We start from the raw sequence: 13825 nt of genomic DNA on the forward strand, positions 1-13825 counted from the left end.
TGCCGGTGGAGGAACCACTTGATAGAAGGACCCCATTAACCTTTAAACCTCAGCTACTCCGACTCCATTCGTTTCCGATGGATTGATGATTTTCTTTTCTTTTCTTGAAAAAAAATAAAAACACAGCCATTTTGAACAAAGCAGGTGATTTGATCCGAAGGATAAAAATAAACAGAGGGGTCGGACCTTCCAGCTATCGTGGACCAAGTTCGAGAGGCTTTTGTGCGGGATGAATAATAATGCATCATATATTATGCCACGCGCTAAGGACACCCTTAACATTTACTGCATTATAGCGCGTGTATTGATCACCAACCAACTAACCACCCATGTTCTTGAAAGTCTCGCCTATTTTTTTTATAAATATATATACATCATAAATTCAACCATATCTCTTATTTTCAAATAATCATGGAACCAAATCGCCATCACTATCTTCACACGCAAAAAAAGAAACAATAAATAAAAAGAGGACAGGAAAATGAATGGAGGAGGGGAGGGCACCCACGTGATCGCTTGGATGGAGATTATGAATGAGGAGTGCCGAAAACCCTGTAATATATATATATATATATTCAAAATGTTATTTGTGTTCGAAAAAGGGTATTTCATTATAAATAAACAAAAGTTGAACAGACAAGGCTTCATGGTGGGTTTGACCAAAAAATACGAACAAACAAATAAGACTTCAGACTCACGTACCCGGTTCCTTGTGCAATAGTTCGTTAACATTTCTTTTCTTTACTTATGGACAGTCTGCAATCTGATCCACGTTGGGAAAAAAAAAATCAGAAAAAAAAATAAAAAATTGTGTGTTTTTTTATACAAGAAAATCTTAACTGTAAATGGAAAAACCTATATAAGTATTTAATTAAATAAATAAAAAATTATTCATGCTTATAAATATATACAAACAAGGTAAGTAAGGAATACTGGAATGAAAAAACTGACAGATAAATAAAAGTAGACTGATAAATAAAAGTAAGGTATTTAATATTATAACATAGGTTATTTACTTATTTATATCTACTAATTTTATTTGTTAAAATAAATTTTTTATTTAATTTAATGTTAATAGAAATAAATACATGTATAAAATCTATTGAATAAAATTAAAGATAAAAATATCATGTACACATATTATAATAAAAATATTATTGCTTTATATGAAAACTAAGTAAAAACAAAATGATATTTAACCAAAGAATAAATTGGAAAGTTGAGATAGATGTAAATGTAAATATCTAATATTGAAATATAAGTCATAGACTCAATTGTATATTAATAACATTGTTTATTGGAATCAAAATTTTATCTAATGAAATAAAAAAAACATGCATAAATAATAATGGAATAAGATTAAAAAGAAAGAAATTTAAGTAGGACAACATAGAAAGAATATCTCCTAAAATCATAAAAAGAAAATTGAAAATGTATTCGTAAACTAAATAAAAAAATTAAACCACATGTTATTAAGAAAACATCATAAGATTTTGTAAACAAAAAAAATAAAAAAATCAATAAAATTCAGCATTAAATAATAAAATTAAACGAGAAAAAAAGAGTTAAAAAACAAATAAACCCAAAAATAGAAGCCAAGCACGCCTAGGCCCCCCGCCCCCCCTCCTGGGACGTGCCTAAGCTAAGTTTTTCATTTTTATATTTTTCAAGGAGAGGACAGCGTATTTTTCTGAGAGAAAAAAATGGCGGCAACCCGGTTTCAGCCTTTCAGGCGACTGCAGGGTTGCAAAAAATTCAAACCACGGGTTTTTATCTGGTCGAAAAACTTAATTTTTAATTATTTAATATTTAAAATAACTAGAAAACACTATATAAACCTTATTAAATCTATTTATTATCTAAAATAACCCAAACAATAATCCGAAAAGCCAAAATCAACCTAAAATTAAAAACTTTACTAGCTCGGATCTATTATTTCAAAGTAATAATAATAAAATATTATTAGATAAAACTCTTATCATCGAATGAAATTTATTAATACAAATTAATTTTTTAATACAAAAATTAATTTTTTTAGTTAAATCAGTTTTAACTGGAGTTTTCTCTCTTATCTCTCAAAATCCAAAAACTTGTTTTTTTTCAAATTAAGAACTGAAAAATAAAATAAAAAATGAAGTTTTGAATAAAAAATAAAATATAAAAACTAAAAGAAAAAATTTAAAAAATATAAGAACCAAACAAAACTTTCCACATAAACTTTGACACGAACATCAATTTTTCATGCATTTTCAACTTTGATCCTCCAATCTTGTCCTTGTTAATAAATCAGAGCTAATTAACCATTAATTTGCCAACAAAAAGACTTACTCATGAAATAACATTTTTAATGATCAAAGTTAAAAACAAATCACTATAGAGCCACGTGGCCATCAATTTAGCCAAAAGAAAAGTTGAGATCTATTTAGAAATATGACCGAGGTTGTTATTTAAATATTTTTATTTAAAAATATATTAAAATATTTTTTTAAATTTATTTTTAAAATCAGTATATTAAAATAATTTAAAAAATAATAAAACTCGAAAAAATTTAAAAACATGGTTGAAAAACAATACCAAACAAGACTTTAATAAAAAAGGAACAACTTTAACAACTATACTAAAAAAATTTACCACCGCCATATTGAATCGTGTATGACAAACGACATGGGCACCTTTTAGAAACCGTTTGGAACAATGTTTCAGACAGATAATATTTTCATATAAAAAGATAAATGGAAAAGGATACCCTCTTTGAAAGTTAATTAAATAAATGTTGTTATTACTTTCGAATTTGACTGTTTAAAAAACTCAAAAAAGGTACATAAACGGGCTCTTACTCCCTGGGCAAAATACAACTCTTTTTTTCTCAGAAAATAATTATCTCGCCGAAATCAAAAAAATAAAAAATTTACTACTTTCCTTTATGTTAAAACTGTATGTACAAAGTCAGTTGAAAATGCCTCTAGTATTGAATTTTTTAGATTTTTAGTAAAACAAATCCTATACTTTCCTTTTTTTCCTATACAGAATTTTGCGAATCTCCCATCTGTTGCAGGCATACCTTACTTACCCTTCAGACGCAGTCCTGGTGCGCATTTGCACGCCAAAAAATTAATGTACACAGGCATCTTCCAAATGTTAACTCTTTTGTCGAAGCTCTGATACAGATAAAGAACCGATGAGTCCGTTGCAATAAGAGAGCTCCAAAAAGGGAGTTGCACGACTGGGAGCCTCCAACTCCCAAATTGAAAGTAATTTCTCCATTTGAACTTCATTGCAACTTCGTATGCAAAAATCATCTCGATGCCACCAACCAATTCCTGGTATTCAAGCAAATCCAAAAGCATATGCAATGTATGCAGTGATCACCAGACCATAAGCTTAAATGAGACGAGATATTATGGCAACTAACAATAATTTCTCACCTTTGAACCAGGAAGCTGGTCCCTTGAGGGTATGATCTCCCACAACCTACCCAAAAGCACCCCCAACCCTTGTAGATATTGCAGGAATAAATTGGACCCAACGGATATGCTGCAAAAGCAATCATCTTGACTTGTTTATCAGTTTACCTTAGTCATTAGTGCAGCCCCACTTTTTTGTTTCACATTCTGTTTAGCAGAAGCAGCTGGCATAAGCAGCCTGAGTTGGGAACTAGGTCCGGATGAGTTTGGCAGGTGCGCATCAAAATGAGTAGCAAGTTTCAAAAGGCCTTTTCGCGCAGTAGGAGACAGCATCACAAATTCAGGGAATATATATATGGCATCACTACCCCAAAGTTCAAAAAGAATTTGCGGACAACCACCAACACTTCTAAGAGTCCCTCTTTCCTATGATCGCTGAGGAACCCTGCTTCTTCTGTATACCATATTGCCAGGCATCTCTTGATTTATCACCTGATTGATCAAATCCATCTACCGAACTGTCCACTGCTGGCTTAAAAGGCCTGTAACTCCCATTCCTGGAAATTACAGATGCACCTGAATCCTCATCGTCCTCTGATGGCATCCTTGATTTGGATTCCATGTGCATATCAAATGATCTGTGTCTCCGGCCACCTAACTTCAAACCCCTTACATTGGAAGAACCTTTCCCCAGTACTCCTTTTGAAACTAAAAAATCTTTGGGGAGGGAGTCCATATTCATATAACATTTTCTTGCTTTAGCATCAGAAATTAATGCAGCCCAGTCATCCGATCGCACAAGAGAATTGGCATTCCCCATGACCTGTTGAGAAATCAAGTTCAGTAACTTGTTAGACACAGCTTGTGGGTGATGGCACAAATGACAAGCTAAAAAATGAAATGCCAAGGACAAAAAAAGGTGTGACAGGGAGTGCAGGTAAAAAACAAAAGACAAATCATACCCATAGAGCCCTTCTGGCACGGGTAAGAGCAACATTCATTCGCCGGATATCACCAACAAAGCCAACACCGTGATTTGAGGCCCGTACACAAGACATAATAATGACATCACGCTCCTGGCCTTGGAAAGCATCAACAGTATTAATATAGATATCTTTCCCTTCTTCAGACTTTAAAACAGCTAAAAACTCTTGCTGGAGGCATTTCAACTGCAACTTATATGGAGTTATTATGCCAACCGAGATTCTTCCCATGCCCAAGGATTTTAAAGATTTCTGAAGATGCTCATACAACTGAAGACAAAATTGTGCTTCATGAACGTTCTGATAAGATACCGATCCACCTCTGTGTGACTCCCGCCCATGAGTAACATCATAGAATAGATAAGGTCTAAGTAAAGGGTCCTTGTAGTATGTTTCATCAGGTAAATTAACAACACTTTCACTGTCAGTGAGACGTCCTTGGTAAAAGTACCGTGAAGGGAAATCTCGTATTTGAGGATGCATCCTATATTGTACAGATAATAACATTGTTGGGCACCCTGCTTGCTGAAACCTTTCGAAAAGACTTCTACTGTATAACAAGGTTCCAGCTGCCTTACTGATAACTGTTGCAGGAAGCTGCTGAGGATCGCCAACAAGAACACACCTTGCAGCACCAAGCGCGAGTGGAGGAAGAACAGCTACTTCGCTGGCTTGAGCTGCCTCGTCAATAACTACCATATCAAAACCATGAGTGAGCCGAGAGAACAACTTACGACCACTGCTTGAGACAGTAGTGAAAACAATCTCAGCCTCATTGGCAAAACTTGCCTCTAGACTAGCACGGGCTTCTTCCAGATTAAAATTGCTACCAGCACGAAATCTGGGTTCTAAAATGAGAAGACGAGAAATCTCAACTAGAACTTTATCCCTGCTTTCAACAGCAGCTGCAAGGTTCTGAAGTAATGCATCTCGGTTTTGGTCCCTAGCCATGAGGATATCAGGATCAACACCAACAGATCCTTGGGAACGACCGTCCACTGCTGCAACATTAAGCTTATTTTGAAGGTCAGCGATGTGTGCCGAGAAATGAGCTTCCTGAACTCTTAAATCTTGCATCCATTTTGAAATTTCTTCGCGGCTCTTGATTAAAAGTTGTTCAGTTCTCCGCTCAACAGAAACTGCCTGAGCAGCACGTGATTGTGAATCAACCCCAACTCTGGCCACATCAGGCCTGTAAACTTTCATCTCACCATCAATAAATCCGCGATCAAGAACACGTGCAAGAAGTTCATCAGTTGCAGCGTTAGAAGGAGCACAGACTAACATTCTGGGCTTTGGACAGAGTTTTGAAAGGGAGCGGAAGAGATTCTGGTCCATGTTATGAAGAACTTCATCAATTGACCCCATAGCAATATTGTCAGGATTGCTTTCATTGGCATGCTTATAACTCTGCGGTGCCAGTTTCTTAAGCAATGAGGTATAGTAATGCTGATACTGAACCAGATGGATGACATTTAGCATTCCCCAGACAGTATGCGTCTTACCAGTCCCTGGAGGCCCTTGTACAAGAGTAAAGGGCCATGGTTCTTGCCTCTTAGTTACCCCACTACTTGTACCAGCAGCAGTATGCATTGCAGCCCACTGGATTGCAGCCAGCTGGGGTCCATTGAATGTCCTACGCAAATGGTCAACAAAATTCTGTGTAAAGCATTCAGGCATGGCTGGGGTCTGCTGCTCATATTTTGGGAAGTGATCTGGACTGGGCTTTAGGATTGCAGTTTGCATCTACCAGGATGGAAATAAAACTTTTAGTTTCCTGTGTTTAAAGGTGCATGTATTGAATATGAAGCAAAGACAAAACTTGGTATTCATAAAGAGAAAAATTTGTTACCTGTAAATTAAGACGGCAAAATGCATGCAAAGCAACATACTCCCGCTGGGTGGTTGCAAGCGAACCAAGGACAGTCAAATACCAGGTGCCTCTAGGTTGAAATTTCCTCAAAATATGATCCTCATCAGCCTTTCTGGTGAAGGAAAAAGCATAGAACAAGCAAGCAAATAAAAATTATGAAATACAGAGAAAAAAGTCTGATAAGATAAAGAATTCTGGTGACTTAAAATCATTCAAAGCAAGCATAAATACCACAAAACAAATTGAGATTTCAGAAATAACCTGTGAGGATCATAGGAGTCCCCTACATAAAAGTGAAGGATTGCACCAGGAGGATCACGAGAATCCAAAGGGATGTGTCTTCTAACAGTGCCAGCCACATGTCCACTGATCTCAGGCTCTTCTTCATCTTCATTTGATGACGAGGAGTTGTTCCTCTTGGATCTTACTGCTTGACATGATGAAAAATAATCTTTGCATATCAGAAAACCAAAATGCACTTCTGTCAATTCAACCAAGTCATAACGAACCTATTCCAGCCCTTTGAGTAGAAAGAACTGCAACATCACCCTCCTTGAATGTCCACTTGCACTCATTTACTGGAAGAATGATGACATCATACCATCCTGTGGTCACAAGTATTTTTCAATCAGTCAATAAAAAGGACAGATATACACCACTACACTAATAATTTGACACGATACCTCTTTCCCGCCTTTCAATGCTCTTTATACGAACCATAACATGTGCATTGGTTTCAGCTGACTCCTCCCAGGTGCTGTAAAGTTGTGCTCGGCATTCCTCAAAAAGCAAAGGCTCAAATACTTTTACATATTCTTCCACAGACTCAAAGTGACCAGGAACACATTGGAGCTCAGAGTCCTCTGGTGCACAGTAATAAAACAAAATATGATTCAAATAATACAGAGGCCAAAAAACACATGGAAAAAGGACACAGCTCTCAGAAAAAATATATGTCAAGAATCAACATCCATGTATTTTCTCAATGGATATATACAAGGTGGTTAAATAGGAAGTAGCTGCATAGAATCAGTAAAAAAATATGTTTAACGTTTTGATCACCTCCTAGGATACATAAATTGGCAAGCAAACCTCTATCAAACTTGTTTGCTTCTATTTAGAAAAATTATGCGAATAGCAAACAAGAAAGGAAAAAAAATGCACGTGCAGCCCTGCCAAAAAGGAAAGAAAAAGATGATGGCTGTAAATTTAAATGGCAATAACTCAATAAACCACAAGTTTATTCCATACAAGAGGCTCTCCAACAGTTGGACCTCGCCAGCCAACCACACGAAGCCATTAAATCTCCTCTGGCATGCATGGCCCCGGCCCCGAGTAATACAGACATCAGCTTTTACTTATTAAGGAGGAGCGCAAAAAAACCCTAGCTGATCCACAATTCTCTACTGTGAGAGAGAAACTGGAGGATGATACAAACTAGTAAAAAAAATATAGGAAACAAAATCGGAGATGAAACTAATTTGTCCAGCTTTTATGAGTTACTGACCTGCAAACTCTTCTGGATACATCACTAATCTGTCCTCTACTATTTGTACTTCTGAGCCCCTCCTAAAGACTTGAAACAGATGCAAAATGCATCTCTATTGTGAGAGAGAAACTGGAGGATGATACAAAATCCACACGGCCAAATATTCCAAACTAGTAAAAAAAATATAGGAAACAAATCCAGAGATAAAACTAATTTGTCCAGCTTTATGGACTACTGACTTGCAAACTCTTCTGGATACATCTCTAATATGTCCTCTACTATTTGTACTTCTGGCCCCCTCCTAAAGACTTGAAACAGATGCAAAATTCAGGTCATATGTTCTATCTCTTCAGCCCAAAAACCAAACAACAGTCACAGATAATGCATGCAGCCATGTACATGAATGGATAAGTATATATTTTGTTTAATACCTGGGTGATGCCAAAACTTCTCATTAGTCACCTCCCGTATGAGACGCTCCACTGATGTGTCCTGGTAGGAGGTACTGGCTACAGTTGGCTTTTTCACAGGAAGGTATTTCTTGTTTCCCAACTTTGAATCCATGGAACTTTGGCTGGTAAGAGCAGGCTTCCTGTTAGAGAATTGTGAATTTTTTGGCTGCCTTGAATCAGCAGGATGCTTCCACGAACTCTCGGCAGGCTCTCTCCATGAATTCTGTTTCGGGATAGGTGGCAGGTGTGAGTCTACAGAAAAATCAGAGTCGCCATTCACTTTCCTATTCTTAGCTGGTTGTACGGAATTTACACTGCCAGTACATTCAGATTTTGGTAGACAAGACTCCACAGAATTGCCACCACCATTACATGGCAGATCAGCTTGTTTCTGATCCTTAATTATGGGATGGCTAGGCCTTTCTCCAACGCGTTCAGCAGGTGGAGGACCATTACGAACTTCCTTCACAGTACGAGTGACAGTTGGCTGCCTTCTTGGTGTTGAACTTTTCATGCTTCCAGCTTGCTTGGCTTCATCTATATTAATCAACATGGTCTGTCTATTACGCTTTTTACCCAGCATTGCTTCTTTGTGTTGATCTATCTTCCTCTTTCCCAGATTATTTGAAGACTTAAGTGCATGGCTTGCTTCCATACCTCTAGCTTCACATTGTTTTGAGACTGAGGCAATTTCCTCCTGACCATCCATTGATACATCACCATTTGCATTGCCATTTGAAGTTCGACTATTGTTACTTTTATGATCATTCTGACCTTGACCCAGTCCAGGTGAAACACGGCCACTACTTTCAGCATTGGCATTATCAATAACCTTAACACTGCTAGAATCATTCATGGAAACTGCACCAGAAGTACAGCCTTCTAATTCAGACTTTACTTGATCTTGAGAAGCTTTGCCCTGTTCGCACATACTACTGCCAGCACAGGCATCAGCAGAGCCCTCTGCATCAGACCACTCACCTTCTTCTCTTTCAATGGCCTTAATGTTTGCAGAACCAGAAACTAGAGATGGTGCTTCTTTCTTATCATCATCAGTAATTGTTTTTGCTGGTGATGCAAACTTGGGATTCTGTTCCCCAGCCATCTTCTTTTCCAAACCCATTTCAGGGCCATAAGCAACCTTGTGTCGAACAAAGGGCTGAAAACCAGATACAGATGATGCATGTGAAAAGGCATGATTATTGTTTAATCCTTTGGGGCCCATTGATGCTACAAATAAGTCAGAATGGTGGGGATTTGCAGAAGGAAGTGCCTTGTGTGGCTGCAAGCATACAACATGATCGGTCTCCTCATCATCCTCAGCTGGGGGTTCATTAAGATCAAATACTGGCCTTCCTCGAGAACCCATTTCATGTGTAAATGCATACAAACTGAATCTTCTACACGAGAATATCTAATTACTAGAATATTTGTTTTCTTATCAAAGAATGTCCACCTTAAAAACATAAAAAGCCCCTTTACAAGCTGGTCAAAATGGGATGTACAAGCACTGGATATCTGCAAATCAGATTCACAAAAAAATAAAATAAACAAAAAAGAAAGAAACAATAAGGAGCAATTTATTACACAAAACAGAAAACATACAAGTACAAAGAACAGGTGTGATGGACAACCATCCTAATATTAAAAAACAATGTCAACCTAAAAGCTTGAGCTTTCGGGTTAAACTCAATGAATAATTTTATATTACTCTCTAATACACATTGTCAAGTGAAAGCCATTAAGGTTTGAAACTTGCACAAGCCCACCACTACCATGTGTTGAGATTCGATCTTTTAATTGCTTGGTCATTAAAGTTCTGATACCATGTTAAACAATCATCTCACTCAAAACCTCAAGCAAGCTTTTGGGTGAAGTCTAATGAATGGTTTTATATTAATCCCTAACACCTAATAGACCCACAACTCATTGGTAAAAGGACTTGTGCTAAGGAGCACCTCCAGTCAAGAATTGGGCCTCACAATCACTAGCCAAGGTGTATTTCTCTCATGCCTAATGATGGTATAGGTGGAACACTCATATTCAAATCCTTCTATTCTGACATCATCAGAAACAAACTTCCCAGTAAAAAGTAAAGACTTGTACAGAATATGCATATGCAATGTTAATCCCATCAATACGCACCCAACACAATTGCTTCCGCTCAGATTTATTAATGCCAGAAAACCTAGCAGTCTCAACACATAATCCAAGTTTCAAATAAACAAATGAAAGCAATCACATTCCATGTCCAAATTAGAACACGATGCAAGGCATAAAGCACCCAAGGCCTCAAGCCTAAAGCAGGTAGTACAAAGGGAGCGAGCAAGGATTTTCTTTAAACTTGCTAACCACACCTCTATTATTAGTCATGAAAACAAATCCCCCGATCTATATTTATAAGCACATATGCACATACATACAAAAAATCAAGCCATGCTTATCACAACAGGCTCTTGCTCTTTACAATACAAAATTGATTATATTAATCCTATTTAAGAACAAATGCAACTCTAAAAGAAATCAGATGCTGCATAATCGTATCACAAAAAGAAATAACAAAATCAATTCACATAGACACAATCTAACATTCAAGGAGGCATTCATATTAAAAATAAAATTCCAACAATGTCATTTCACAAAACCAATTTTTAAATAATAATAATTATTATCAAAGCCCCACAGTAGACTATAAACCAAATCTTATAAAACACCACCAAAAACATAAAATCCTCCATCCCTTCACAGAGACAACAGAACAGCATTCACTCGCTGCTTTTTTATTAAATGGAATCACAAATCAAACCAGATCCAAAACCCATAATTTATTTGACTAGTCCACTAATAAACCAAATCCCTAACTTAACCCTAAAAGCAATATCTAGGGTTTCAATAACCAAACGAAATAATCGCTCCATGAAACAGCATCAGACCAATCATTACTTCGATTACCGCTCTTAACCTCCACAGATCAATCCTTATTAGCTCTCGCATAAATCCCCCAGTCAAACACGCGATTTATTATTTTATTCTAATTATAATCTCAATCTCAATTTTGAATTTCCTTCTTGTCCTTTGGTTGCAGAGATAAAATACCACTTCGAACAATAAAAAAACAACAAATTAAAAAATAAATTAAATTAATGAGTTAAAAATGGATAACTGAAGTTGAGAGAGAAATTGTTTTTTCTGTTACCTATTAAGAGCTGCTTTTGAATCTAACAAATAGTGCAGAGAGGGAGGCTGGCTATACAGAGAGAAAGTAAGCGCTTAAAAGCGAATGCAAAAATATGAGAGAATACAGTCTGTGGTTGTGGCTTTATATAGGAAACGAGACCCCTCTAACCGGCCGGTTTTTTCTCTGTTCATCAATAGTTTATTCCATAATACACATTTTTTTAATTGTTTTTTTATCATTTCAATGCAATCATATTTACTAGAAATGCCCTTGTTTCCATCTATTTACCTGGGATCGATGAAGATGGATGAGGGGTGATACGGGTATTCGGTAATTAATAGTTTTGGCAGGTGGGTTGTTTGCGTGCATAACACTTACACGGAAGAATCTTGTGCTTGAGCCCATAATGGACGTCGGTTCCATGGCTAGGTGGAGCCTGGTGATTGCCACGCCTATATAGGGGCATCCATGGGTCTGATTGGCTATGTCTGTGAACTTTATCAGCGTAAAATGTGACACGTATTAAGATGGAAACGTTGGATTTTTTATTATTAATTAATGAGATTTGAAGGGTACTTTAGGTGTCTGCTGATTTTAAATAGGAGAGAGGTACTAATAACCCACGTGCGCCGAAAGAAGAGGGAATGCACAGTCCTGTCATTTTGACAAATTCATGTGCTTAGGTCAGGGGTTAGGAGGTGTGTTTTCTCGAAATTGTCATTAGGGCATTGGAGAGTGTATTGCACGGTTGATTGGTGTGTGTGGGGAAGCACTGGGTTTTTGTTCGTATTTAGGAAGGAACGCTTCTCATTGAGATTTCTGTTGCTATCTGCAACTTGTTGGTTCCTTGGTGAGTTTATTGAAAATTTCACTTTTAGCCGAGCGTGTGCTATGGCGGTGTCGTGATCCGTGAGATGACAAAATAAAATGAACCGCGACGCATATAGCCCATACGGGATGTGGCTAGGATGAAAACCAAGGGCAATTTCTCCGAATTAATTAGTATGTTTTTGTTTTTATGGGCAAGCATTTTTTGCGCTGTTTTTATTTGAAAAAAATATTAAATTTATATTTTTTATAATTTTAATATGCTAATATTAAAAAAATATTTTTATAATATTTGATTAAAAATATTTTTATAAAAATATCATATATCAAATTATTAAACATACTTAAAATATATCAATTAATCTTTAATAAATCAAATTAAAAATGACTCGAATTGGGGAATAATACTGCTTGTTCAAAGTTTGAGGAGATATCCTCCAAGCTTATATTATTTTATTATATTTATTAATTATTTGACTTGTGGTATGTTGTAAGTTAAATAAATTTTTTAAAATAAAAAATTAAATATATAAATTTTTTTAATATATTTTTTTACACGAAAAAATTTAAATATAAATTAAATTTTTTATACATATATTTAATCAAATAAATCGATAATTATTTATTTTAATGGATAAACATAAAGGTAATTAATAATAATAAAATATAAAATTAAAAAACAATTATTAAGATATTTAATATTGAAACACGAGTATTTATTTATTTATATTTAATAACTTTATTTGTTATATTAATTTTTTATTTAATTAAATAATAATAGAAATAATTACATATATGAAATCCGTTAAAAAAAAAAGAAAAAAAATATGCAATACTGCACATGTAGAAAAATTATGCAAAAATAAAAATCTTGTATTTTTTAAAATAAATTTTATTTTTCAGAGGGGAAAAAATAATTTTGCTATTCCTCGGTAAATTTGAAGAATACCCTTCAACTCAACCACAAAATAATAAAATCACACGAAAAAAAAAAAACGAACAAAGAAAAATTATTTATTTTAATGGATAAACATAAAGGTAATTAACAATAATAAAATAAAAAAATAAAAAAATAAAAAAATTTAATTAAGATATTTAATCTTGAAACACAATTATTTATTTATTTATATTTAATAACTTTATTTGTTAGATTAATTTTTTATTTGATTAAATAATAATAGAAATAATGACATATATGAAATCCGTTAAAAAAAAAAGAAAAAAAGTATGCAATACTGCACATGTAGAAAAATTATGCAAAAATAAAAATCTTGTATTTTTTAAAATAAATTTTATTTTTCAGAGGGGAAAAAATAATTTTGCTATTCCTCGGTAAATTTGAAGAATACCCTTCAACTCAACCACAAAATAATAAAATCACACGAAAAAAAAAAAACGAACAATGAAATGTAAAAACGTGAACAATGTTTTTGCTGAAATGATTCTCCCACAACTGTTAGAGTTTTTTATAATATTTAATTAGCTCCGCTCTAAGAGTCCAAGATTTGATTTACATCCTGAAATGGGATTGTTAAGAAAAACTTCAAATATTTTAAGAAACGATCTGGGACACGTAATGCAAATTTAAGGTACTGTCAGGATTGCAATGAGCCCCCCC

The 13825-nt window shown here is 35.1% G+C and overlaps 1 protein-coding gene across 4 annotated transcripts; it reads right to left on the reverse strand.

Annotated features, from left to right (window-relative positions):
• Positions 1-2846: 2846 nt before the first annotated feature.
• Positions 2847-11504, reverse strand: LOC105119637 (uncharacterized ATP-dependent helicase C29A10.10c-like). 4 transcript variants are annotated; one of them, XR_841164.1, is made up of 9 exons: positions 11398-11504; positions 8181-9719; positions 6944-7123; positions 6770-6865; positions 6522-6690; positions 6240-6372; positions 4367-6133; positions 3426-4227; positions 2847-3320 (listed from the first exon to the last, which is right to left on the reverse strand). XR_841164.1 is itself a non-coding variant. In XM_011017805.1 (8 exons), the coding sequence occupies exons 2-8, from the start codon at positions 9568-9570 to the stop codon at positions 3814-3816; spliced, it is 4149 nt and encodes a 1382-aa protein (XP_011016107.1). In that variant the 5' UTR covers positions 9571-9719; positions 11398-11504; the 3' UTR covers positions 2847-3813. The 4 variants fall into 4 exon arrangements, 2 of the variants coding, with proteins under 2 accessions (XP_011016107.1, XP_011016119.1); XR_841161.1 differs by having other exon boundaries at positions 2847-3354; positions 3398-4227; XM_011017805.1 differs by having other exon boundaries at positions 2847-4227.
• Between the last annotated feature and the right edge of the window lie 2321 nt (positions 11505-13825).

Source organism: Populus euphratica, unplaced genomic scaffold (assembly GCF_000495115.2).
Source record: "Populus euphratica unplaced genomic scaffold, PopEup_1.0 scaffold6.1, whole genome shotgun sequence".
NCBI lineage: Eukaryota > Viridiplantae > Streptophyta > Magnoliopsida > Malpighiales > Salicaceae > Populus > Populus euphratica.

What these genes read in the sequence shown, in the direction of transcription:
- LOC105119637 (XM_011017805.1), bottom strand. Translation starts at nt 9,570, where the DNA reads ATGGGTTCTCGAGGAAGGCCAGTATTTGATCTTAATGAACCCCCAGCT. An exon ending in GACTCCTATGATCCTCACAG is followed by an intron (nt 6,373 to 6,521) that starts GTTATTTCTGAA and finishes TTCCTTCACCAG; the next exon opens with AAAGGCTGATGAGGATCATA. An exon ending in GTGCCAGAAGGGCTCTATGG is followed by an intron (nt 4,228 to 4,366) that starts GTATGATTTGTC and finishes ATTTCTCAACAG; the next exon opens with GTCATGGGGAATGCCAATTC.